Source organism: Phaenicophaeus curvirostris, chromosome 15 (assembly GCF_032191515.1).
Source record: "Phaenicophaeus curvirostris isolate KB17595 chromosome 15, BPBGC_Pcur_1.0, whole genome shotgun sequence".
Lineage (NCBI taxonomy): Eukaryota > Metazoa > Chordata > Aves > Cuculiformes > Cuculidae > Phaenicophaeus > Phaenicophaeus curvirostris.
Window position 1 is genome coordinate 18,380,785 of NC_091406.1, and position 27,810 is coordinate 18,408,594.

At 50.4% G+C, this 27,810-nt stretch overlaps 1 protein-coding gene across 3 annotated transcripts in view; it reads right to left on the reverse strand.

The window, feature by feature from the left end:
* The window catches only part of PCDH1 (protocadherin 1), a 65,254-nt gene that overhangs the window by 9,353 nt on the left and 28,091 nt on the right, over window positions 1–27,810 (reverse strand). For 2 of the 3 annotated variants that reach the window (XM_069869606.1, XM_069869608.1), the window contains exon 4: window positions 22,762–22,981. In XM_069869606.1, the coding sequence (XP_069725707.1) occupies window positions 22,762–22,981 (220 nt within the window). Of the gene's footprint in view, window positions 1–10,065; window positions 10,089–22,761; window positions 22,982–27,810 lie in introns of those variants that run through there. The other variant, XM_069869609.1, reaches the window with a different exon arrangement.

The window sequence follows — 27,810 nt, forward strand, 5'->3', positions numbered from 1 at the left end:
ATCCTATCCTATCCTATCCTATCCTATCCTATCCACTCCCCAACAAAAGAAGGATATGCAGCTGTTGGAATGGGTCCAGAAGAGCCCATGGAGATGATCTGAGGACTGGAGAACCTCCCATACAAGGACAGGTTGAAAGTTGGGGTTGTTCAACCTGGCTTTGAGGAGACTTTAGAGCAGCTTCCAGTACTTGAAGGGGCTCCAGGAAAGCTGGGGAGGGACTTTTTACAAGGGCATGGAGTAGCAGCACAAGTGGGAATAGCTTTAAATTGGAAGGGGAAAGATTTAGTTTAGACATTAGGAAGAAATTCTTCGTGATGAGGTTGGTGAGATCCTGGCTCAGGTTCCCAGAGCAGTGGTGGCTGCCCCATCCCTGGAGGTGTTCAAGACCAGGCTGGATGGGGTTTTGAGCAACCTGATCCAGTGGGAGGTGTCCGTGCCCATGGCAGGGGGTTGGAAATGGATGGGCTTTGAGGTCCTTTCCAACCCAAACCATTCTTTGATTCTACCCTACTCTTCATATCCTTGCATTCCCAACATTGCTGGAAAGATTCCCTTGCACTATTCCACCCTTTGACTCACCCCTCTCTGTGCCTTTCCCCAACAGTGCATCCGACCCGGTTGCCTGGAGGAGTCCCCCAACATCAGCAGCAAGAGATGCCCAACAGCCCACCCCACCTGCCCAGCTCAGCATCGGCTTCCTCTGGTGTTCAGGAGCTCAGAGGCTCCTTCCCAACATGTCTTCTCCTTGAAAGGGGTTTTGGGAGAGGGGCGCTGTGCCACTGGTAGCTGTGGTGCCATGACCTCCTTTGCAAAGGCCAGACACCAAGTGTCCCTTTGAGGTCCCTCGATGAGGTGGCCATGGCCAGTGCTTCATGCCTAGCAGGGAATGCTCACCCTTCGGACACCGCTGCACGCTCGCTTTCTGCTGCTCCTGAGTCCATCTCCTTTCTGACCCGTGCTTCCTGCAGGGCTTATGGACGTGACCAGAGCCCTCTGCCTCCAGAGCAGCACAAGCACAATACCAATTCCACTTTCCACGCCTTGGGGAAGGCGGCTGGAACACTGCCCATTTCCACAGCGATGCTCCACAGATCAATGAGAACAGCAATATCACAAGCCGAAAGCACAGGCGGAGAGCTCCCTGCACTCCACGTCAGCCCCTATTTTTCCTCAACTGAGCTAACATCATCCCCACAACACCCAGGCAGACGGTTTGCAGGACCATTCCTAGCACTACAACACCCAGACAGACGGCTTCGGGGACCAATTCTAGCGCTACAACACCCAGACAGATGGCTTTCCAAACTTAACACCATCACTACAGCACACAGACAGATGGCTTCTGGTATTTGAGACCGACCCGACGCTGCCCATAAAGGTGGTTACTGCAGTTCAATGCCACACCTACAGCTCTCCGGGCAATAACGAGCAACACCCGTTCTTACGATAAACACTGGGAAAGATCCTCTGGCTGATGCCAGCACACAGATGGGTTTCTCCCAGGCACTAAAGTCAAGAGATATAATGCACACAGCCATCTCCCTCAGACCCTACAGCACTGAGCATCTCTCCCTTCGTGCTAAACAATAGCATCTAAACACCAGTACAGACAGCTTGCTCCGAAGTTAATGGCCTGTCAGCCCCCAGATGCACGCAGGGATCAAACCACGGCCTCTGGAGACTGTTACAACAGCTCACACTCACTAAAGCACCAAAGCAAATGACTTCCCAGCTCCTGCCAAGGGTATCATAGCAGAACCGGCGCATAATTAATGTGGACAGATGCACCCACCGGCCTCAGCCTCAGCAGCACAGGTAGTGCTAAACCACTTTGGCGGCAGCGAGGGTCTGAGCCCAGGCTCCTAGAGGACATGGTCTTCCCTTCCCTGCTGGAGCTGGAGCTTGAGAAACCACCTCCCTGCTGCCGTGACTCCCGTGGTGGTTGTGCGGCAGTGGCAGGCTGGCTGGGAAGCACACGTATCCCTCGCATCCCTCAGCCACATCACCACAGCAACGGGAGGTGATCCCAACCCTGCTCCAGCAACTGGAACACCCGGATGGATAGCTCTGGACACTGTTCCCGCAGGGCTCAGCAATGGACTATGGCACCCAAAAGCTTCACTGCAATCCCTGTGATATCCAGTGAAACAAATTTAATCCCTCTGTAATAGATTTTGTGCTTGTGGTACCACTTACATGATCTCCAGCCCCGACACAGTGGGGCTTCAACCTTCACTGGCCTATAAAAAGCAGAATTATGACACTAAATTACTGAATAATTATGTTAAGAACTACCTTAATAGGATTACAGGGTTCAAAGGTCAGGAAATGCCAAAATTAGGATTGTCCAAGCAGTCTTAATTCCCTGCATGGAAGTCTGCTTTGTGATGCAGACCACAATCATGCTCTGGAAAGGAAATATTTTCCCTGGAGTCCCTTTGGCCTCCAGGGAAGAGGACAGAACCACCTGGGAGACACAGCAGGGTTTTCAGGAAGAAGCAGCTTTGGCAGCAAGACTCTGCTCTGCAGGCTGCAGAAATTCAGGAGGGGACAAGGAATCACAGAATGGTTTGGGTTGGACCATGAAGGTCATCCAGTCCATCCCCCTGCAGTGAGCAGGGACATCTTCAAGCAGCTCAGGTTGCTCAGAGCCCCATCCAACCAGAGCGTGAATGTTTCCAGGGATGGGGCGTCATCCTCTGGGCAAGGAAAGGGTCAAGAGATGACAGCAAGTGATTTCTGTAAAGGGTGGGGCTGGAGTTGCTCTGCTGTTGAGAAAAAAATTTGCAATTTCCTTTCCTATCTCCTTTTGGAAGTGAAATATCAGGGCAGATTTCACTGCCACTTTTCAAAATATTTGGTAAGTGGCACACGTCCACTGTGAAAAATTGTGTCCTTGCAGTTCAAGATTGCCAAAACTTCAAGCAACTGAAAATGAAGTCAAGTGATGAGCATTAATGAGCAATCCTCTTCAGTCACATTGTATAAAACACAGTAAAAATCTAGCTCCAAAATGAAATCCTGGTTCCTATAACATCCAAACACTGTCCTCTGGCCACACAAGAGCTTCTCATGACACCTACAGACAACAGACATGCAACAAATAACCACCAGGAAGGTCAAGGAGACACACAATGACCAAACCATGCTGTAACCAAACCATCTTCCCACTCTCATGATTTGCTCCAACAATATCCAGCCTGGATGAGTAACAGCCAGTCCAGGTGAATAATAACAACTCCTGCAGCACCTTCAGGAGTTCACAGACCTCTTGACAAGAAGTTGTGGGAAGCAGAGAAGCCACCCTTCTTTCCCCCCCCACCCAAGGAGGAGGGGCAGGTCAGAGCATGGGGCTCTGCTGCTTTTGAGTGCTTTCTCGCAAGGGCTAATGAATGTAAATAGGCAGAGGAACACCACCTGCTATCCCCAGGGGCTGGCAGCTCATGCATGCCTTGTATGCGCATTCCTGCTACCCAAATACCTTCAGGACGTCTCCTTCCACACTCCCACCTCTCCCCTGTGCATACGATTCCTGATTCCTCCCAGATGCTCCCAGTTGGGGTCCCAGCCTGAGTCTGTGGGGCTGGCCTGTCCCTTTGTCCAGCCAGGGTCTCTCTGGGGACACATAGATGCCTTGCCCAGAGCCCCCGGCATGCCTGGTGTGCTGCAAGCCGTTTGGAGGGGGGTGACCAGGAGGGGCCAAGCCACCAAGGCCAGGAGCAGTGTCACCCGTACTACCCACCAACTGGGTGCCCTGCAGCTGAGGTGTCCTTGCTCAGCTCTCTGGTGCGATGCCCTCTCCAGCCAGGGTCTGCTGCACCTGGGTGAACGGCAGGAGAGCTGAGTTTGTGGCCCTTGTGTCACCAGGTCCTGCGGAGCTGCCAGTCTATATTGAGTCCTCAATATGGAAGGAAGGACATGGAGCTGTTGGAGTAAGTCCAGAAGAGGCCACTGGGATGACCCAAGGACTGGAGAATCTCCTGTACAAGGACAGGCTAAGAGTTGGGGTTGTTCAGCCTGGAGAAGAGAAGGCTCCAGGGAGATCACAGAGCATCTTCCAGTACTGAAAGGAGCTCCAGGAAAGCTGGGGAGGGGCTCTGGATAAGGAAGTGCAGGGACAGGATGAGAGGGGATGGTTTTCAGCTAAAAAGTGGGGAACCGAGATGAGATTTTAGGAAGAAATATTTTCCTGTGAGGGTGGGGAGGCCCTGGCCCAGGTTGCCCAGAGCAGTGGTGGCTGCCCCATCCCTGGAGGTGTTGAAGGCCAGGCTGGATGGTGCTTTGAGCAGCCTGATCTAGTGGGAGGTGTCCCTGCCCATGGCAGAGGGTTGGAAATGGATGAGCTTTGAGGTCCATTCCAACCCAAACCAGTCTGTGATTCTATGGTATTATTATGGGTTGCATACATACAGTGGTCTTCTTACCCCATCTCAGCATCTCTGAGACATGGCATGGCTTCTGGAGGGGACTAGAGACCTGTCCTGTGGCTCCTGTCACTGCTCCAGAGGCTGGGGATGCTCATCTGCTTGCCCGCAAAGCTCGAAGGGGAAGCACCCTAGATGTCCCAGGCCACTCCACAAGCGCTGGAGATGTTAAAGCAGCAAATGCTTCTTACTGAAGGAACCTGAGAAGCTAATCCTTGAGCTTTACCTTGTGCTGAGCCTGTGTGAAGCAGAGGTCTGATTCTTCCTGACCCAGCCTCTCTACTCAGGCACAGGGCTTGGGAGGAGCACAAGGAGGGGGGACCCCACATCCAGGACACATTTCTCAGTGGATTGCAGCACCCCATCCTCAGCACCTCAATGGCCTCAGCACCCTCCTCAGCACCCCATCCTCAGTGGCCTCAGCACCCTCCGTCTGCTGCAGCCAGACTCCCTCCAAGGGTTAATCTTCCTCCCTAGAGCTTCTCAAAGCTAATTAGAAAGAGCCTGGGCAAGTGTGGTGGCAGACACCGTTGCACTTATCTCCCCACTTCCGGGGCTCTGCCCTTATCATTTAATTAAAGCTGCGGTCGTGCTTCCCTTCCTGGCAGGAGCTAATCAGGGAGGGCACTGAAGCTTGAGGCAGCCTCTGCCAGCTCACCGGGGAAGAAGCAGAAGAAGGGAATATACCCCAGGAAGGACAATAAAAGGGAGAAGGAGCTAAAGAAATAGTCCCTTTGTGCTAGGGCTGAGGAGGGCAGCAAGGGACTGAGTCCCAGGGTTCTCAGGCACTGGAAGGGGCTGCCCAGGGCAGTGGTGGAGTCCCCATCCCTGGAGGGGTTTAAAAGACAGGTGAACAAGGGGACCTGGTTTAGCAGTTGACAGAGATGGACTCCATGATCTCGAAGATCTTTTCCAAGTGGGCACTCCTGTGATTCTGTGTGCGAAGAAATTTGCTTCCACACCAGGCAGGCTGGGAAGAACAACAGGTAAGCTCCACCTCCCAGCAAGAATAGCAACCTGGACCCTCACTCTACTCCAAAACTACTCTCTCAGTGAGGCACATGCAGATGCATCCTGACACCAGGGCCCATGCATGCCACATGCCCTAGTGACAGAGCCAGCCACACTCAATCCTCCCATCAGCAAGGAACAACCAGTGCCAGGTGGTCCCCAGCACATCCAAGAAAACTGGGAACCCCCAGAGCACTGGGGAAGGGGCGTGTCTAGAGGGACATCCACCCAGCATCAGGAGGGAGGCCATCCAGAAACAGAAGGGACACACACCCAGCAATAAAAGGGAGGCACCAGGAGGGATGTCCATCCCACATCAGGAGGGTTGTCCATCCCACATCAGGAGGGATGTCCATCCCACATCAGGAGGGGTGAAAATCAAGCAACAGAAACTCCATCAAGCAACAGCAACTGCAGCAAGCTCCTGCACCACTTCTCCAAGGGAGATGCTTAAGCTCTCAGAACTGCTGTTGTTTGAAGGCCACACAACAGTGTGTGGGCGCAGCTACACAGGGCTGTGTGCTGGCACACGTTCAATGAGAGAGACAGGCATTTTGGGGCAAAAAAACCCCAACTGATGCTGACAGCTTGCGTGCCAAATTCCACATCTCTCTTCCAAAGCACAGTTAAGCTAATGGGTCTTGAAAAGAAGTTCTTATAACCAGTTTGTTAGCAGGGCTGAGACAGCATGTCTTGTTCTCAGAAAACAGCTGGAACACCTCTGTTAAAACTTACGAAAAAAAAAAGAAAAAGGAATCAACCTGAGGGAAACCCAGCATGGAAAATTTAAGCTTGAGTGTTGGAAATCTGCTGAAGTGATAAGCAATCAAAAATAAGTCTATATAATACAAAATGTCAAGCAGCCCGAGGCTGCGCAGTCTATATAATAATCCTCATTGCAGGTTCCAAAAGCTGCTCAGAAGGTGCAGCCTGACTGGGAGATGGATATGTGTGCTTGGCGTGCTCTGAGCAGGAGGAATAGAGCAATCATTTCAGCTTTATTCTAACACTGTACAGTCCTTCCACTGCTCCTGAAAAGGGTGGTCCTCACCCACCATTCCTCACTTGCTAGTTCCTCAGTCTTCCTAGTATCCACATCATATGCGCAAGAACTAACACAAGGAAGCACAGAATCATAAATAGAGTCACAGAATCATCAAGGTTAGAAAAGACCTCTAAGCAGACTCAGTCCAGCCATCTGTGACTCATCCAATGCCACTGCGCCTACTAAACTATGTCACCAAAGCTACATGGTTTTTGAAGCCCTCCAGGGATGGAGACTCCACCACTGCCCTGGGCAGCCTCTGCCAGGGCTTCACCACTGCACCAGCAAAGAAATCTTTCCTAGTATCCAATCTAACCCTCCCCTGGCACAACTTGAGGCCATTTCCTCTCATTCTATCCTTTGTACCTTGGGAGAAGGAATCATGGAATGGTTTGGGTTGGAAGGGACCTCAAAGCCCATCCAGTTCCACCCCCTGCATTGGGCAGGAACACCTCCACTGGATCAGGTTGCTCCAAGTCACATCCAACTGAGCCTGGATGAGGCTTTGAGCAAAACATGATATTTCCATTTCTTTTAAACTAATTTTCAGCAAGACCAGTTTTCTCACCTCACTTCCAGGCTTGTGCTCACTAGAGCAAGGAGGTAGCCCCATGCACAGCCCAGGAATGGATCACAAGGTACACCAGTTCATGTGCACAGGGACTTACTGGTCTGGATTTATGAGCCCTCTGGGTGTTTGCTCCTTGGTGGCTGCCTTTCATTGTACACTTCTATTACAGCCCTTGTGTCAAGGAGAAAAGAACTGGCATATGCGTGTCTGCCTTTGAACAAAACCATTGTCAAGCTCCATCAACAATTTAATAATCTTTCAGTAGCAGGACAATGAACCAGGGGAAATTATTCTTGCAGGGGGGCTGGTAGCCACACAGCAAAGTGCTGTTGGAGGCCTTTGAAGCCACAGAGGTGTTTAACTGACAAAAGAAATCACAACTTTCTGAAAAGGGCTCAACAAGGGGATCTAGGAACAAAGGAAATCAAGATCACTAGGACAGAGGCAGAGGAGGGGAGAAGGAAGAGCCCCTGGAAGAAAGTCAAGCCAAACCTGAAAGAAACTGGGAGAGGGAATGTCAGTATGATTTCATAGTCATGGATTGGTTTGGGTTGGAAGGGACCTCAAAACCTATCCAGTCCCACCCCTCCCATGGGCAGGGACACCTCCCACTGGATCAGGGGCTCCAAGCCCCATCCAACCTGGCCTTGAACCCCTCCAGGGATGGGGCAGCCACCACTGCTCTGGGCAACCTGGGCCAGGGCCTCCCCACCCTCACAGGAAAGAAACGAGCACATATACACTTCGTCTTTATAGCACAGATCTTCCTGGGGCCACTTAAGAGTGATGTGAGCACATTCTTTTTCATCTCAGCTTTTTTACAGCCTATCCTGACTGTAGAAAACCACTGGTTGCCTGAACTGTAATGCAGACACCAAGAAGGAGAGTCAGATCCTTGCCAGAATTTGCAATGGAAGTTTGAAGGATCATGGGGTGGGCACTAAACCCAGGGCTGAGGCTCCTGGGATGCCCTGAGGAGGAAATTTCTGGATGGAGTGTGCTTGTATAGACCCGAATACCACACCCAGCCGCAGAGAACTAAATTCTCCTGAAATCCAGCATACAGCAGTGGTGTGAGCATTGAACTAGGGGTCTGACCATGGGAGTTTGGAGAAATGAGGCTATCTGACTGCTGATTTCGTGAAGACCGAGAACAGCCCATGCAGATCTTCAAACTCTGTACCCAGCCCATTTGTCTGTGGTAGAGGGACATGCCATAAACCCAGCTGAAAATACACATTATCGATACCTCAAACACCCAGAGTCAGAGGCAGAAAATCTGCAGTGGAAGCTAAATGGGAAGAGATTTTTGGTGGCTGGAGCATGGCAGAAACAGCAGATGCACTGGTCAAATCCTCCCATGGTGCTGCCAAAACACGTGCCAGGAAATCAACCCAGGTAGTTCACATTTCTGAATTGAACCACTTGGCGTGATTCCCCATCGAGGCATTGGAAGGATTTGCAGCATTGATGGCCACAGACAGGGAGAAGTCATCTCCTCATGTAGAAATAGGAGGCATCAACACCAAGGCAGCTCGCTAAAGGTGCAGCACTGAGAAAACAGGAGGGTATCGATGTGATGATGCAAGCAGGGAGTTTTAGGAATAGGTCGTAGTTTTTTGGGAAGATCCAAGGAAAAGACTCTGCCCTGTTCTTGTTATTAGGATAGCAGAAAGCTGCTCTTGTGGGAGAGTGGGAAAAAGAAGGATAATCACTTCCGATAGGGAATATCAACCTCCAGCTACCCCTGGGTGCTGCAGTTTACAGACTGCTGGAGGTTAGATGCAATAAAGTTTGCAGCACTCGAGGGAGACCCGCCAGAGGCAGTCCTCAAGGCGCAGAATGAATAAAAGACGTTGTAAAGGATGAGCGAGGATTAAACCCGCTGCCAGGACAAGGGGGATACATCATTGCCTTGTGTTAGAGGCAGATTGGCAAAGGGGATTTGCCAGCTCTGTCACCCCCAAAGCACAGCGTGAAGGAGCAGCAGGATGATCACGAGATGATTTTGATTTCACGGTCCAACAGAGATGTATGAAAACTTCCAGAATGAGTCCAAGGGCATCATTTCTATTTTTTGAAAGGGAGAAGATGGTAATTGCAGGTCTGCTCCTTATGCACTGTCCCTAGCAATAGCAAATCATAGAATTATAGAATGTTTTGGGTGGGAAAGGACCTCAAAGCCCATCCAGTTCCAATCCCCTGCTGTGGGCAGGGACACTTCCCACTGGATCAGGGGCTCCAAGCCCCATCCAGCCTGGCCTTGAACCCCTTCAGGGAAGGGGCAGCCACATCTTCTCTGGCAACCTGGGCCAGGGCCCCCCCACCCTCACAGGAAAACATTTCTCCCTAAGATCTCATCTCAATCTTCCCTCTTTCGGCTTAAATACAGGTGTAGCATTGAGCAAAGCACTGTTGAACCTGCTTGAAAGAGCAGCCCGGAGCAGGACAGGTAGAGAGCTCAAAAGGATCCATGATTTGCAGGGTCTGGGATCGGCAATTGACCTTTTGCTTGATGACATTAATCATCATTAAGGACATTTATGTCCTGAGGGACCAAAAGGCAAAAACAATGCACGCCCTGTGTCTTACGATGTGGGTTAGCAAAGACAGAAAACAGGTCTCAGAAGATGGAAAATACAATGTCAGGATTTACCTGTGGTGGGGAACTGCCTGCATGTGGAAGGGTTGGGGATCTGGCTCCTATAGGGAACCAATAGGATGAACAATACCAGTGAAGAGGCATTGTTTTCAGGAAAGGCGAGATATTTGCCAGCTCTCACTGATTTATCTGCGTCTCTGTGGGTGCCCCTTCCTGTGTGGCTAATAAGCAGCAAGGCGCTAGACGCAGAATACACAATTCCTTTTGCTTTTATTCATTTTCTTTCAAGATATAATAAGTCTTGCCTTTGTCAAGATCCCTGTTGTCTGGGTAATTTCATCTAAAGATCCTCAAGGAACAGAGATCTCCATATCCCTCAAAGTTTAATATCTTGGGTTTAGTTGGCATATTTTCAAGCAATAACTTATACAGCTGAAGAAGAAAAAAAAGATTACTTATGTCTAATTGGCATTATACTAATTACCAGCAAAATACATCAGGCAAATATCACATCTACTCACTCTCTGTCATTTTACATCCCCTATTCCATCTTCTCTCTCCTCATCAAACAACACAGCCTGCTGTTCTGACACATCCCTGAGCAAAGATCATATCCTACCCATCTCCTTGTTTCTCTCGCTGCCTCCTTGTTTTTTTCACTTCCAAGCAAGGTCGTTTTAAATCAGACACTGACTGAGAACAGCTGGGTCTATGAAATTGTGCCCATGTACCCCAGCATCTCTCTCTCCTCTATTCAATCCTTTCCACAGCCTCTCCTAATGATTCTTGTACAGAGGGTTTATGGCCACTCATAAATGAACATTTTACCTTTTATATCTGAATCCAAAAGTCATGGCTGCCCCATCCCTGGAGGTGTTCAAGGCCAGGTCGGATGGGGCTTGGAGCAACCTGACCCAGCAGGAGGTGTCCCTGCCCATGCCAGGGGATTGGAACTGGATGGGCTTTGAGGTCCCTTCCAACACAACCCATTCCATGATTCTCTGAATAAGTATATAACAGAATAAACCAGAAGAACATATCCTTTGACACATGGCCATCTGAACAGATTCACACCAGATCCACAGCATTTTTGCTTAATGATTTACCCTAAATGATTTTAAAAGAGAAATAAGTGAAATCTAGCCATGTTGGTCTTACTGGAGTAAAGGTCCTGAGCGTAGATCTAATTATCTCCATTGCCCACCATGAGCTCTGTCATCATCAACCAGCTCATTTTGAGGTGAGCCTGCTTTCACCAGGTGCTGAGCACTTCCCTGACTGTCAGAGCCCTGGCACAGGTTGGGGGTGAACATTGTGAAGGCACCTTTCCCAATGGGCAGAAAGGATCAAACAATCCCGACTGAAAAAGTTTAATCCAGTGGACATGAGCTGTGCTTGGACATTTGATCTCAAAGACCAACAACAAGCTGACTCATTGTATTCCACAGGACTGGAAAGAGCACCCATGTAGGACTTCGTATCCATCAGACCCTGGTCAGTCCCATTCTTCCAACAATGAGCTGCAGCCCTCCTTTCCCATGAGAAGCATGGCTGAAGCCCATCACAGAGATTATAGAATTATAGAATGCTTTGGGTGGGAAGGGGTATTGCAGCCCATCCAGTTCCACCCCTGCCAAGGGCAGGGACACCTCCCACTGGATCAGGGGCTCCAAGCCCCATCCAACCTGGCCTTAAACACCTTCATGGATGGGGCAGCCACCTCTTCTCTGGGCAACCTGGGCCATTGCCTCACCACCCCCACATTATCTGGAAAGCCCTCTACACAAAGTAAAGTCACAGCCCTCTCTCCATCCCACTGTGGTCTCCAGCAATGTGGACACCTTGTCACTGCATGCCTCTCAGATCTGTTTAGATGTACCTGCCTGAGAAAATGGAGCCCACCAGCCACAAAGCACACACTCTTACCCCAGTGCTGTGTGTTGAAAGCTTATCGCCCTGCTCAGAGCAGACAGAGGCTTGAAGTGTTGGAAAAGGAGCTAGCTCAGGTCTGACCACATTGCCCAGGAAAGAAGGAGCCGACCACCATATGGCTTCTCTACAGCGCTGCTGTGTCAGTGCTGGCCCTGGGCAGACTGCATGGTTGCATCAGTTCATGTGAAATGAGCCCTGGTTCCTGCAGGGGAACCTCAGCTCCCTGGAAGGAACAGCAAACGCAGGGGCTGACACGGTTAGATAAGCTCTGAGTCAAAGCAGCCTATCCTTGGTACCTCTCGCCAGATGCCATGACTAATGTTAGATTTATGGAGTGTCCTCTCTGCGAGTACAGCAAAGAGCCAGTGTAACAACCACTTAATGGAGGTGACTTCAAATCAGGATGGATGAGAGCTTGTGAGAAGGAGACAGGAAGGGAGATTCATTGATAGCGAGACAACAAAGCATAAAATCCTGGGGAAGTGTGAACAACTGAGAGTGACATTTGACCTGTCTCAACAGCAAAGCTCACATTGATTTCACTGGGGACAGGAATGAATCCCTTATCCTCTATCTCACACCTACGAGATGGATTTTCCACCTGAGGGATCTACACCTGACTGATCCTTCAAACTCAGGCGCAGGCTATCTTTATGAGAAAGAAAATGCGGTGTGAAGACCTCAAGAAGCTCAAATGGGACACTTCATAAGCTCCTCAAGCATTAAGTTTAAATCCCACGCTAATGCAGGTCCCTTTACATGGGAAGAGGTAGTGCCAAGCAGGCAGGTTTATAGAGACATTCAGGAGCGTTCAGAGGCAGATAAAGGGAAAATAACTGAGCTGGATCACACAGGAGCTGGAAATGGCATGTCAAATTACTTCAAAAGCTGCTTTCTAAGGAAGCAGGTCTTTGAAAACAACAAATAGTCTGGCACTGCTGAGGGATCCAAGTTGTCTATTGCTTTTACGCTTTATCGTTTATTCTGGTTTAGACGTATTCTAAACCTGAACTCCGACCTCAGCCAGCTGCTTGCTGCCCCTCTGCAAAATCCCTGTTTTCTGCAAGTTCAGCTCTTTGTGGAGCTGCAGAGGAGTCAGGTTGAGAAAATTGCTCTGACTGAAGAGGAATGGAACCAAAAAGAAGTGATCCTGCCTGATCCTCTCCTCAATCCAGTTTGCCGCGCAGCCAGACAAACAGCTGGGTTGGCACAACACAGCACATGGCACGGGGACAGGGATGAGCAAACCCAAGTCAGCAAGGAGGGACCTGCCCATTCTGGCACCCTGGCTGACAAAACACATGGGGTGCTGGCTGTGGTTAACAGGTTCGTCCACAGAACTGCTCGTAACTCAGCTCCTGGCTCTCCCCTACGGATGTCGCATGGACCATCTGGAGAACAAGACTTAAGAGAGATGGCTGAGGGATCTGGGGCTCTTTAACCTGGAGAAGAGGAGGCTGAGAGGAAACCTCGTTGCCTTCTGCAGCTCCTAGAAAGGAGACTGTGGTGAGGCGGGTGCTGGACTCTTCTCCAAAGGAACAAGTGATAGGATGAGAGGAAATGGCCTTAAGTTGCACCAGAGCATGTTCAGGTTACACATCAGGAAAAAAATTCTTCACAGGAAGGTTTCTCAGACACTGGCAGAGGCTGCCCAGAGAGGTGGTGGAATCTCCATCCCAGGAGGTGTTTAAAAGATGGGTAGATGAGGTGCTCAAGGATCTGGTTGAGTAGTGGAAAGGGACAGTTGGACTGATGATCTCAAAGGTCTTTTCCACCCAAGTGATTCTGTGATTCTATTTTTAAAATGGAAAACACAAAAGAAGAGTCTGAAGAACTCTCATCCAACCCCTCATTCTGAGGAAATGTTTTCTCTGGGGAAAAGCGTGGTACAAATGAAGAAGGGGCCCACCCTCTTGTTCCTGTTACAGTTCTAATTCAGAAAGCTTCCTCCTGTAACATGGCTTAGTGAACTCAGGTTGAACCCATGAATAGTTTGAGGATGACATAAACGGCTCTTTGGGAAATAGACTTCATACCAGAGACATTTAGATTTGGTCCAGATAAGAATAGCTGTACATGACCATTTGCATGGGAATTTGCATGGATACTTGCAACCGTTGCCAGGCAAAAGCAGAATGCTGAGGCCTTTGTAGACTAAGCAGCAGTATCCTACATCTCACCTTGCAGGCACCTTGTGAAGGTGAAGAGTTAGAATCATGGAATGGTTTGGGTTGGAAGGGACCTCAAAGCCCATCCAGTCGCACCCCTGCCATGGGCAGGGACACCTTCCACTGGATCAGGGGCTCCAAGCCCCATCCAACCTGGCCTTGAACCCCTCCAGGGATGGGGCAGACACCACTGCTCTGGTCTCCCCACAGCCTTCTCTGGGCAGAACCACCCCAACTCTCTCAGCCTCTCTCAATCGTTTCAACCCTTGGATCATCTGCATGGCCATGATCTAAGCAGAAAACTCAAAGAAAATCCAATCTGGAATGCAGGAAGCGCACATATACAGCCACAGGGACCTTATATATTCTACAAGAGAAGGTACTTTCCTACTGAAATATGAAGGTTTTGTCTCCTGGGCATTGACTCAGAATGACTGTCCTGCCTAGATTTTTCATAATCACATAATGCAACCAAGGTTCAAGGACAGAAAGGGAGAAAAAAACCATCAGAATCCAACAGGGAAATTTGGTTCCTTCAAATAACTCCTCTAGAGATGTTCAGGATCTGCCAAGGATCTTTGGAGAACTTGAGGACAATCTTATATGTGCACCACATAATCCTGCGAGACAAGAAAGTCACTGTCAAATACATTATTAAAGCTATTTTGGACAACCTCTGAAGCAAGTAGCATCCTTCTTAGAAGGTCTTGAGAGGATTAAAGGCATATGCTGAAGCGAGTAGCAATGTACTTGTCACTAAACCTTGGCAAGAAAAAACAGCTGCACCCTGTTTACCCTGGGATTCTTGGTACAATTACAGAAGGTGACCTGATTGACGTGGCATGCCACAACTGCTCTGACCTGAACAGCTCTTCGTAAGAGAGAATTTACCCAGATACGGATGCTGGAAAAGAAGAAATAGGGTGAGAACAAGTTAGAGATTACAGCTTAGGCAGAAATGGCATGTTGAAACGGAGATGGTGTAATCCGTGACCATTCGCAATCTGTTGGATGTTGTCTCTCATGATAAGAATCTTTTCCCACATCTCTCTTCAGCAGTGATTAGGAAAACAGGAGCTAACTTTGGGGATGAAACAACATTAAGTGAAGAAAGTAGAGGAACTCATGATTTCTTATGAAGAAATGCAGGTACCTGTAGAGCTAAAGACCACTGAAGAAACCCAGTTGTGATTTGTACGAGTAGAAGAGATGCAGAAGGTCACAGAGAGTACACACACCCTAAATAAGAGTAGGATGAAGCAATGGTTGCAAGGGCACAGAGGGCTGGAGCACCACCTACACGAGGACAGGCTAGGGGGGTGGGAGTTGTTCAGCCTGGAGAAGAGAAGGCTGTGGAGAGACCTCAGAGCAGCTTCCAGTGCTGAAAGGGGCTCCAAGAAAGCTGGCGAGGGGCTCTTGAGCAGGGAGTGCAGGGACAGGATGAAGGGGGAATGGTTTTCAGCTGAAAGAGGGGAGATAGAGGCGAGATACTGGGAAGAAATCTGTTACTCTAGAGGTGGTGAGACCCTGGCCCAGGTTGCCCAGAGCAGTGGTGGCTGCCCCATCCCTGGAGGTGTTCAAGGCCAGGTTGGATGGGGCTTGGAGCAACCTGATCCAGTGGGAGGTGTCCCTGCCCATAGCAGGAGGTGGAAACAGATGGGATCTGAGGTCCATTCCAACCCAAACCATTCCATGACTCTGTGATTCTAACATCTCATCTAGGGAAACCAAGCACCAGTCCGATCCGAGCCAACAGTCCTCACTTGGTGAGATGTGCAACCTGCTGGCTCTCAGTCAGCAAGGGAGGGGCCAGGGTGCACTGCCAGCCAGAAACCATCTTTCTTTATTCCACAGCATTTATCCTGTCCTACAAAGTGTGAGATGTGTCAGTCCCAGAGGAGGGCTGGGTACCAGATGTCCTGTCTGGGCTCACCAGTGTTTGACCGGTAGGCACAGTAGACACAGAGCTAACTGGAATCCCACATCCCAGGTGGGAGCACAGTCAAAAGCATTCCTGAGCCTCTGCAACAAAGCAAAATGCTGCAGGGCACATCCAAAAAAAAAAACCTGCAGACTGAATTTGTGACTGGAACACTTTTTGCAACACAAAAGGGACATTCAAAGATAATGCAAAAAGAAGAACAATGGGTTTTAAGATCCAGAGACTTCCCTCTGGCAGAGGAAGAGACAGAAAGTAAGGGGTTTTTGTCCGTCTGCTGATTGGAAGGGTCTGAACAACAGCACTGAGAACCTTAAAAAGAAGCTCAAAACCAGACAGATAGGAAGCAAAAAACAAGAGGTAGTGGCTGCCCAGTGCTGCTCCACAGCTACTTGAAAGGAGGTTGTGGTGAGGTGGGTGTTGGGCTTTATCCTAACTAAGAAGTGGTAGGGGTAGGACAGTGAGAATGGCCTCAACTTGCACCAGGGGAGGTTTAGATTGGATATTAGGGAAAACTTCTTTACCGAAGGAGTGGTGAAAGCCCTAGCAGTGGCTGCCCAGGGCAGTGGTGGAATCTCCATCCCTGGAAGGGTTCAAAAAACACCTAGACGTGTAGATGTGGCACTTCACAACATGGTTTAGTAGGCACGGTGGGGCTGGGCTGATGGTTGGACTGGATGAGCTTAGAGGTCTTTTCCAACCTTAATGATTCTAAGAGAGGGGCTGCTCATGTCCTTGAGGCTGCTCTGACTCACAGACGTCCCTTCCAGTTCACAGGAGTCCTCTCCACCACTCCACCCAGGAGCTCACCCCACTGCATTGCTGACAAACAGCCCTGCAGACTGATGGAGGGAGACACTAAGGAGATCAGGGGACCAGAGGCACCTGGGGCTTTCACAGCTGAGACCATGACCGCACAGCTGCCTGATCACAGGATGATCTTAGAGTTTTTTTCCTATGAATCTACAATTCTGTGAAATCCATCTCAATATCATGAGCAGAGAAGGAACCATTGGCTTGTGAGTCCTCTTCTGAGCCACCACCTTCTCAAGGTGCTGTGGTATTGCAGGGCATGCACACAGCCTGGTTCTAGCCAGCAGTAGCTCTCTTTGCATGTGATGGACACACATGCCTGTCGTGAGTCTATGAAGACAATCACTCGCAGTCACATTATCTCTGTGCCGGGTGCTGCTATGGATGTCTCCGAGTGCTGCTGGAGAGCTGCAGGCTATCATCTGGACACATCCACACCGCTAAAAGGTTGTTGGCAAATTGGCGATCATGCAGAGAAAAAATGATATAAAGGAACAGAAGACTTGAAGTATAATCAGAAGTCTAGCAGAGAGGAGCAGGAGGAAAAAAAACTCCCCTGGCTGCCTTTGCAAGGGTTGCCAAAAAAGCAGCACGCACATCCAAGACTTGCCAGATGTTGCTGCTGCCCAGGAATGGGGCTGCAGATCTGTGGTGGCGTTATAAGCAGATGGCAATGGCTGGGAGGAGCCCAAGGAAGAGTGGGAGGGAAGGAAGAGAGACCCAGCTGCTAAAAAGTCTCGCCTTGGCTCTGCTCACAGGAGGGGACTAGACTCAGCTTTTGAGGGTATCAAAGAGAACTTTAAATGTTGCCTTGATTGTGTGTGATCTACGAGTATGCACAAAGTGAGGTGTCTTCTAATACCATAGAATCTTAGAATCTTAGAATCATTAGGTAGAAAAAGACCTCTGAGATCATAAAGTACCTGTCCACTACCAAACCAGATCCCTGAGCACCTTGTCTGCCCATCTTCAAAATGCCTCCAGGGGTGGAGACTCCATCACCTCCCTGGGCAGCCTCTGCCAGTGCCTGGGAACACTTTCAGTGAAGAAATCCTTCCTAATATCCAATCTGAACCTTCCCTAGCACAACTTGAGGCCGTTTCCTCTCATCCTCTCCCTTGTTACTTGGGAGAAGAGACCAGCACCCACTTCGCCACAACCTTCTTTCAGGCAGTTGTAGACAGTGATGGGGTCAATTTTTCCCATTGAATCATCATAAGAGTCAATGGAAACAGAAATGCGAGCCAGAGCAGCTCGATCAGAGTTTAAGTGTAGGCTTGTGAAACAGAAGGCAGAGAAGATCTACCACTGGAAGGGCTCACCAGGGGTGTGACACGCTTGCCACCATTTGCATCTCACACTCTCCACCATTCACAACCTGCTATCAACCAGGACCTTTCCCAAGGAGCAATCCAGCTCAGCCATGGTGAAACACAGAAACCACAGAGCAAAATTTTACAGCCTATGCCACACAGAGGTCAGACAATCTGCTCCTTCTGGCTTTGAATGCCTCAATCTACCAGTTTTTCTTGAAACAAAGTGAAATCTGGACTGAAAGAGTTTGATTAAGTCCAGCAGTCAAACCCTGGAGGTGGTATCTCAATTCATTCGTTCAAGCTGTGCTGAGCTGTACCGAGGAGGTAGGAGACGACGAGAAAAAGGCTGATTTTGTCAGAAGAGCCCGTGGCTATGAACCAAGCAAAAGGGTTTTACATCTAGCTCTACCACAAAGTCCCAAAGCCATGCTGCTCACACCTCAAACACCAGCAGCTGCCCGGAGGCAGCCGATGCAGCCTCAGCTTTGCCATCCAAGAGCAGCTGGAGACCTGCCTCGTGGCTTAGGAACTCTGGGATCCTACAAAATCCTTCCAAAAAGAGCAGACTGAGGAGCCATCAGTTCATCCAGGGGGTCACCCAAAGCTAGCAGACATCTCAGAAATGCAGATTAGACTTTTCTGTTTCATTCCCCACCTACGGTGGGATTTCTTCCCTGGAAGCGGAACTGTGAGGATAAACTCATTAACATCTGTGAAGCAGAGATACTACTGCACTAAGTGCATTGTGGAAAGCTCATGAGATGATCGTTAATTACACATTCAGTGCAGGGCTGTAATGGCACACATTAAAAATGGCATGGGGTCCCCACTTTGACTACTGGGGAGAAAACAGATTGAACATTTGCCCCTGTTCTGTGGGCTGAAGAACGCAGTTCAGAAATCCTTCATCCAATATATCGTCATCTCAGTACCTTCGTACCACACGGGGACAGAGTGAAACAGCTTTTATGTAACAGTTCCTAAATTGCATGTATTTGGTCCTGTAATCATACTAAATTCTCCCCGTCGTCAATGGGAAGAGACTGGCACTTTCGTAATCCAAGCTCGGCACGCGCTTATGGCAGGGCAGATCCTCTGCAGAGCAGAATCACTCCCAGGCTCCTTCCAACCACAGCAAATCTGTGATACAGGGGGAGCAGATGTCTTTAGCAAAAGCAACGGGTGGCCAAGTGGGAGACTAAGCTCAGCTCCATGTACCCCACAGAAGTGGATAACAGCACGGCAAAATGTTGGGGAAGAAACAGTGGGCAGCGAGGTAAAATACCAGGGATGACAAATGCCTGGGATGACTGAAGAGCTTGGCTCATCAGTGCTAAGTTACTGGAGAAGTCTTCATCAGAAACATCGTAATTCCTCCTGAAAAGGCCCTGGCTCAGCCCCTGCAATACAGCATTTTACTGCAGTCTGCACAGTAAAAGGTGTCCAAAAAAGGAGGACACTGATATGTGTGTTAATCAAGTGAAGAACCATCTACAAAGAAAAGGCATGGATCTGTCTTCCAGTTGAAATGCTATAAATAGCCTTGCATACTTGCTTATCAGATTGGTTCGGCTGCAGGGATAATCTCCTGGAGAAAGCAATGGAAGCCCTGTTATGTTGGATATTTATAACTAGATGAAAGCCTAGAAAATGCACAGTCGTGTCAGTCTTGCGCTCGTGCCGCGAGATAGGGTGTGCGGGATCCAATTAGTCTCTTCAGTTTAATATAAGGTCAAGAATGGCTTAGCCTACCCAGCTTCACAAAAACCAAAATCTGATCACTTTGAGGGGCTGGTGCTGCTTGAGCAGCTACAGAATCCAAGACAAGGGCATGGTGACCGTCCCCAGAAAGGTCATAATGGTCCCACATAGAATGATAGAATGCTTTCAGTTGGAAGGGACCTCAAAGCCCATCTGCATGGGTAGGGACCCCTCCAACTGGATGTGGTTGCTCGAAGTCCCATCCAACCTGGCCTTGAATGTTTCTATGGATGGCGCAACCACTGGGAACCTCAGCCAGTGCCTCACCACCCTCAGCGGAAAATATTTTTTCCTAATAGCCAGCCTAAATCTCCCCTCCCTTAGGGTCATGGAATGGTTTGTGTTGGAAGGGACCTTAAAACTCATCCAGTTCCAACCCCCTGCCACTGGATCAGGTTGCTCAAAGCTCCATCCAACCTGGACTTGAACACCTCCAGGGATGGGGCAGCCACAGCTTCACTGGGTAACCTGAGCCACGGCCTCACCACCCTCAGAGGAAAATATTTCTTCCTAATGTCCAGGCTAAATCTCCCCTCCCTTAGAATCATAGAATGGTTTAAGTTGGAAGGGACTTTAAGGCTCATTCAGTTCCAATTCCCTGCCATGAGCAGGGACAACAGGCATCCCTAGAGACTCTTTGCAGGAAGAAAGACATGAACCTTCTCTGCACAAACAAGACAGAGGAGTCTTGTTTGCACCACAGAAGGTCTGGAGGGCCACGTCTCAGGCAGGCAGATCATGGGAAACACAACTCTGATGAACTGATCTAACACAACCAGTAACTCACCATCTCCAAATCACCTGGCTGGGTACCAGGGTTCCCTAATAGTCCGCTTAACAGATTGTGACCCTGAACCCAGCCCCTCAAGTTCGTTGAACTGCCTTTGCCAGATTATCTGCAGAGCACCAGGACCAACGAGAGTTAATGCTGATGGATTCCTCAGAGCCTTGGCCTGCCATGGCCTCTGCACTGAACTGGGTTTTTCCAGGTCAGGACAGCTGCTGGAGGCACCAGAGCCTGATTCCCACCCACTGCCATGTGAAGGGATCCAAGCCAAGGCAGGCTGGAGGATGACAAGGAGAACAGGGTTATGGTTCTCCCCAGGGAGCCTCTGTACATCTGTATCACACATGGATTGGTTCATGGATGGGTGTGTGCTGATTCGGGTCCTCCTGGGCTGTGAACATACACAGGGGCTCCTGTGTAAAGCGAAGGTGCTGACTAACTTATAGGGCAGCTTGGGGTTTGTGATGCTGTGGGCAGGGAGCCACGGCTGAGTGCTCTCTCCCTGTGAGAGCCACTGCTCTGGGCAGTGTCCCCGAGCCTCATCCACATCAGGCAGCCAATAAATACCCCAAAGACTACTGCCATCCCTCTCTGCCCTCAATCTCCTGCTGCAGACCCCCCCAGGTACTCCTCTGTCTCTCTCCTCCTCCTCCTTTCAGCCCTGCTCCTCTCTCGTCATCTCTGGGTTGTCCATCACCCTGCAGGGCTCAGACTTTCCTCTTCCAGCCCCACCATCACCACTGCCACACTATATCCTTCAGCACAGCCATGTGGCTTCTCCTTGCCCACATGCCCTTCAAGCCTCTCTTCCGGGCACAGGCTGGTACTCAAGGGCAGCTGGGAAGTCTGGGAAGCCAGGACACCAGGAGCCTCTCCATACTGCTCTTCCCAGTTGACTGGTTGTTACTTTTGGGAAAAAAAGGTGGTCTGCACAACACCCCTAGCCAGGAGGATGCTCCATATTGCAAGAGCAACCAATGGATTTAAGAACCTTGCCAGACCCGGCACCACCATTCCTTGCTTCAATGGCTACAGCACAGCAAATTCCAAGGTTACTCCAGGAGCTAACCTGGGAAGAAGGAAGAGGTGTTCCATTAGATCTTTAAGACCACAAACTACCCTGGACCCCACATGTTCCTTAACAGGGGAACCCAGCAGGTTTCCAGCTCCCTGGACCAGCTGAACACGCTCTCAGCCATTTTCACACCACATGTGGACCTGTCCCAAAGCCAAGGATGATCCCAGAAGTAGGAGCAGACTTCAGGAGAACTTTCTGCACCTTCTCTTCTTCCCTCCCAGAGGTTTCTTTGAACTTGCCAGCTCCACTGCGACCTCCCCTCAGTACAAAAGCACAGAAGGCAGCAGGTACAGGAAAGTAGATGTTATGTGCACAGCCAGAGCCAAGTCCGAGAAAGCAACTTAAGCTGGCCAGAGAAAATAGCTTGGGGAGTGGGCTGGTTGAGGGCAGTCAGGCAGGCAGCACAGAGGCAGCACAAGGAGCAGAACTGGGGTGGAAGATGCGCCGGGGCAGGGGAAAGCCAGCTCTCTCGCGGTGAGATTGCAGACACCTCCAGTGGGGTTCCTGAGTAAAGGTGGACCCAAGCAGGAGGTGACCTGAGAGGCCCAATGAAAGGCAGGACACGTCGCTCTAGGGTTTGCCAACACCATGCTTTCTGATTCTCCACTCCACATGTCTTCTCACCTCCATCTATGCCACTAACCTGTTCTCCTCCTCTGCACCCTGGGCAACTCCCATGGCTCCGACACCCACCACAGCAGAGAGCTGCATCACGCCCCAACCACCCCTACACCCCTGCCCTGCCACGGGGCAGGAACCCATGGGACCACCTGATTGCAGCACACAACTTCACCATCAGCTATGCTACAGCCACCTCTGACCATCTCAGACCATCCCATTGGGCCCCTTGTCTACATCACACCAGACCTACCTTCCTCCTCTGCTCTTCACACTCCCACATCTCCTGGTCTCCCCCAGACCTCCTCCCACATCTCCTGGTCTCCCCCAGACCTCTTCCCACATCTCTTGGTCTTCCTTAGACCTCCTTCCACACCTCCTCGCCTCCCCCAGACCTCCTCCCACATCTCCTGGTCTCACCTAGACCTCCTCCCACACCTCCTGGCCTCCCCCAGACCTCCTCCCCACCATCCACCCCTCCCCTCCCAACCCATGTCCTTGCTGCTGTCTTGCTTTGAGCCTCACCTCTTCTCCAGTCTCCCAGCCCCAACCAGACTTGATTGTGACAGCCTGTCCCAACCGAGCTCCTCGCCCCATCTCACCCACACCAGGGGAGGTGCAGCACTGAGGATGGAGAGCTCTGGGCGCAGGATCCCTGGGGAGGGGGCAGGCACGCATGCCGCGAGCACCTACCATTCTCAGGGTGCTCCATCTCCCCGATGCTGCCGTCGGGCGTGGTGCGTTCATAGTGATCCTCAGGCAGGGCCAGCGGCCCAATGCGCGGCCCCGATGATGATTTGCTGCTTGGGGTCTCCGACTCCTCCAGCCCACTGTCATAGTAGCTGTGCTGGGAGGGATCCTGCAGGTCCTGAGCCTGGCTGGCTGCAGAGAACGTCACTCGGCGATGAGGTAACTGGGAGAGAAGAGAAAAGCTGATGCATCACCCACCCACTAGATGAAGGCAAAGGGTAGGATCATCAAACCTGACCCTTAAGCAGAGGCAGAGAGGTCCTGACCAGCTTTCCCAACACCAGCAGAGAATGTCAGCAGCACCCACGGCCAGCCTGACAGACACAACACCAGGTCCCACTCCAGCCAAGAGCACCCCATCAAACACCACTTCATGCAGGGAGCTCACCTTGTGCCCCCTACACCCAGCAACTCCCTCCAGCACAGAATCACAGAATCACCAGGTTGGAAAAGACCCAGCAGATCATCGAGCCCAACCATTCCCATCAATCACTAAACCATGTCCCTCAGCACCTCATCCACACATCCCTTAAACACCTCCAGAGAAGATGACTCAACCCCCTCCCTGGGCAGCCTCTGCCAGTGCCCAATGACCCCTCCTGTGAAAAATTTTTTCCTAACGTCCAGCCTAAATCTCCCCTGGTGGAGCTTGAGGCCATTCCCTCTCGTCCTGTCCCCTGTCACTTGGAAGAAGAGGCCAGATCCCTCCTCTCCACAACCTCCTTTCAGGTAGTTGTAGAGAGCAATGAGGTCTCCCCTCAGCATCTTCTCCAAGCTAAACACCCCCTGCTCTTTTAGCCGCTCCTCATAAGACTTGCTCTCCATCCCCCTCACCGTGGCTCCTTACCTCCTCTTCCACTCAGAGAAAACCCGGGGAAGCTGCCTTCTCCCAAGACAGGGAGGACCCAGAAAGGTCACCTATTAGCACATCATCCTGAACCATTGTCTCTCACCCCTCATCGGGGGACTCCACCTCGCATTCAGGCTCTGCAAGCACCCTCGGGGCTCTCGCAGACCCACCTTTCAGGTCAGAACACCTCTCCCAAAAGCATCTCTAACTGGACCACAGCCCAGCTCCGGTGACATCATCCCTCACCTTCCAGCCTCTGGCCTAACACCATCTCTCCTCCTAAGAGGTTCTCCACCGAGGGTCACAATCGCTTCTTTAGTCTGCCTGTTAAACATTTCAAAGCCCCTACTTCACGCTTTCTCTCCCCGGCTTTGTCTCACGCTTGGGAGGAGCTCCCTGCAAACAGTCATTAAGCGACATCATTATCCTCCTCCAAATCCTCCCATAAAATCCTTCTTTGTTGTGATTACAGAGGAGTGGAAAGGGTAGCGCAAGTTCACAGGGCAAGAGCACGAAGATGAGTGTGGAGAATGAAATGCAAACACCAAGAAAGAGAAAAGACACAAAATCACCCAGAAATGCAGGAAGGAGCCCAGGAAAGGAGTTATTTCATAGAATGATAGAATAGTTTGAGTGGGAAGGGACCTCAAAGCCCATCCAGTTCCACCCCTGCCATGGACAGGGACACCTCCCACTGGATCAGGGGCTCCAAGCCCCATCCAACCTGGCCTTGAACCCCTCCAGGGATGGGGCAGCCACGCCTGCTCTGGGCAACCTGGGCCAGGGCCTCCCCACCCTCACAGCAAAACATTTTTTAAGATCTCATCTAAATCTCCCCTCTTTCAGCTGAAAACTGTCCCCCCTTATCCAATCCCTGCATTCCCTGATCCAGAGCCCTTCCCCAGCTTTCCTGGAGCCCCTTTCAGTACTGGAAGCTGCTCTAAGGTCTCCCTGCAGCCTTCTCTACTCCAAGCTGAACAACCCCAACTCTCTCAGCCTTGAATGGGAGGTTCTCCAGCTCTCAGATCATCTCCGTGGTCTCCTCTGGACTCGCTCCAACAGCTCCAGGTCCTTCCTGTGCTCAGGACTCCAGAACCGGATGCAGGGCTCCAGGTGGGGTCTCAGCAGAGCAGAGCAGAGGGGCAGAATCCCTTCCCTCTCCCTGCTGGTCCCACTGCTTTGGACGCAGCCCAGGACACAGTTTGCCTTTCTGGGCTATGAGCCACATTGCCAACTCATCTGGAGCCTCTCCTCTCCCACCACCCCAAGCCCTTCTCTTCAGGGCTCCTCCCAGTCCATTCTCCACCCAGTCTGTATTTGTGCGTAGGATTGCCCCAACCCAGGTGCAGGACCTTGCACTTGGCCTTGTTGAACTCCATGAAGTTCACCCAGCCCCACCTCTCCAGCCTGTCCAGGTCCCTCTAGACACATCCCTTCCCTCCAGTGTGTTGACTGCACCACAACCCTTGGTGTCATTGTCAAACTTCCTGAGGGTGCCCTCAACTTGTTGAGGATCTAAAGAGGATCAGGAGAGAGAGGAACCAACACACCACCTAGGCTGAATACCTTTTTTGCTGATGCCTTTACTACAGCTGAGTGGCAACCAGGTGTCCCACACACCTCACACCACGGAGGAAGGGGAAGGAATCAAGACTGACTGAGGGAAGCAACACACAAAGGGAGCATTTAGACGAGCTCGCTGCTTTTAGGTTGGTTGGACCTGATTAAATTCACCCCAGGTGCTTTGAGACCTGATTTAAGGAACTTCAGAGCTGTTAGTGCGGCTTTTTTTTCTTTCCTTCCTTATTTTTTTATACTTGTTTTAAAGAATTTGTACAGAATCAGGGAGCCTCCAGAAGACTGGAAGTGAGCGAAAATAGCGCCTGTCTTTAAAGATGAGAAAAAAAAGAAGAGCTGGAGAATTATAAAACAGTTAGCTTAATTTCAGTTCCTGGAAAAGTACTGAACCAGATGAAAGAACTCTTTGTAAGTACCTACAAGATAACAAGGAAATGAGTAACAGCCACTGTAGGTTTGTCACAAACAAACATGTCAAGCCATTGAACTCCTTCCTTTGAAAAGACATCAGGCCTCGTGGATAGAGGAGTGGTAAATGTTATCTCTTGACTTGAGGAAGTTTTCCGACACTATTTTAGATGAGCTTCTCATAAGTAATGCAGGAAGAACGTGTAGGTGCAGCACAGCGCTGAGGTAAGAGAGTGCAACTCACTGTAGGGAGGATGCAAAGCGTTTAGGAAGTTGTATTTGGAAAGTAATTACCGAAGACAGGTCTTTCAGCTGGGACGATGTATCAAATGACATCCTTCGTGTTGGATCCCAAGTCCATCGCGAGCCTGTGTTTTCATTAATGGCTCAGATGACAGATGTGGAATATATCTGCCACATTTGCAAGCTCGGAAAAAATAATCACCACTCAAGCAGCAGGCTGGCTGAAGGATCGGGGGTTACAGCGGATCAGGGGTTGTCTATCCATCAGCAGTGTCAATCCCTCACCAAAAATGTGTCTGTATTTGGATGCATAAACAGGCATGTTGTCTTGCAGTCACACAGAGATCTGTCTGCTCATAGAATCATGGAAACATTAAGGTTGGAAAAGATCTCTAAGTTCATCTAGTCCAACTGTCAGCCCAAACCCACTGTGCCAACTAAACCATATCCCGAAGTGTCATGTCTCCATGGGTTTTGAACCCCTCCAGGAATGGAGACTCCACCACTGTCCTGGGCAGCCTCTGCCAGGGCTTCACCACTCTATCAGTAAAGACATTTTTCCTAATACCCAATCTAAACCTTCACTGGTGCAACTTGAGGTCATTTCCTCTTGTCCTATCACCTGCTACTTGGGAGAAGAGATCAGCGCCCACCTCGCTACAAACCCCTTTCAGGGAGGTGTAGACAGGAATAAGGTCTTTCCTCTGCCTCTGCTTCTCCAGGTTAAACAATCCCAGTTCCCTCAGCTGTTCCTCCTAAGATTTGTTCTCCAGCCCCTTCCTCATCCCTCATTGCTCTGCTGAGCTCAAGGAGAACAGAAGCAGAGCTGTGTCCAGTCTGAGCACTACTTCCAAGAGTATTTGCACCAGTTAAGGAGAAAAGAATACAAACAAGCAGCTGTTAGAAACCATGATGCACCATAAAAAGACTGAGGAAAGTCGTTTGGGGAAGAGGAGGGAAAGGCAGTGACCTTCAAGCCTTCTGCAAAGAGAGAGCTCCTGCTTTTGACCATGGACGACAAGAAGGATTGACCTTCACCTGCAGCAGGGAAACCACTTGGAAAAAACACAACAGTAGGTTTAGCTGAGTGTGATAGATTGCCCAAGCAGATGGTGCAATCTTTGTTGGGAAGGGATGGGCAAGCACCTCTCGGCAGGTCTTTGTGCACAGCTCTGGAGGAGCTGAGGTCCAGGCAGTCCTGCCTGCAGCAGAACTGAGCACAGGCCTCTGGGGATCATCTCCCAGCCCACTTTGTGCAGCTGTGTAAAGCCTGCAAAAGCCTTCACTGCACAGATGTCACAGGCAACACTGTCCCACAGCTTTCTCCTGCGCTCTGCCTGCCTGTCTGAAGCTGCTCTCCTCCATCACTGTGGCTCAAAGCTTCTGCTTTGACGCTGAGCTTGTAAAACCCCAGACAAACAACTTGGGCTCCTTGGGGCACCTGCAATAATACAACCAAACAGCCTCTGAAACCAGCCTGTGACAGCAAATATCGGTCCCAGGAGAGGTCTCCTTCCAAGTAGCATCACTTTTACCTAAAAAATACCTCCTTTACGTGTCAGATCCTGCCTGGCAGCCCTTGAAAGGGCTTTTCTCACTGCAGGGCAAAGGCAATCCACACTCTGCCCCACTGCCCTCCAGCTGAGGTACCAGAAGGAGTTAGTGCCCCCGTCGTACTCTGCTCAGTCCCCACCATGCCTTGAGCAATGCACTTCAAAAATAAAAGTAGCATGTGTCTGGCTGAAGCTCTCCACCCGGAGAGCCTTGTCCTGGAGTCAAGGAAAAACACTAACTCCATTTGTCTAGCTCTGACTTACAGAAATTGGGTTTTGTTTGACCTTCTCTGCTAGGTTAAAAAGCCTTTCAGCAGGCAGGGTTTTCTACACAGGATATTGCTTGTACAGCACATTTCA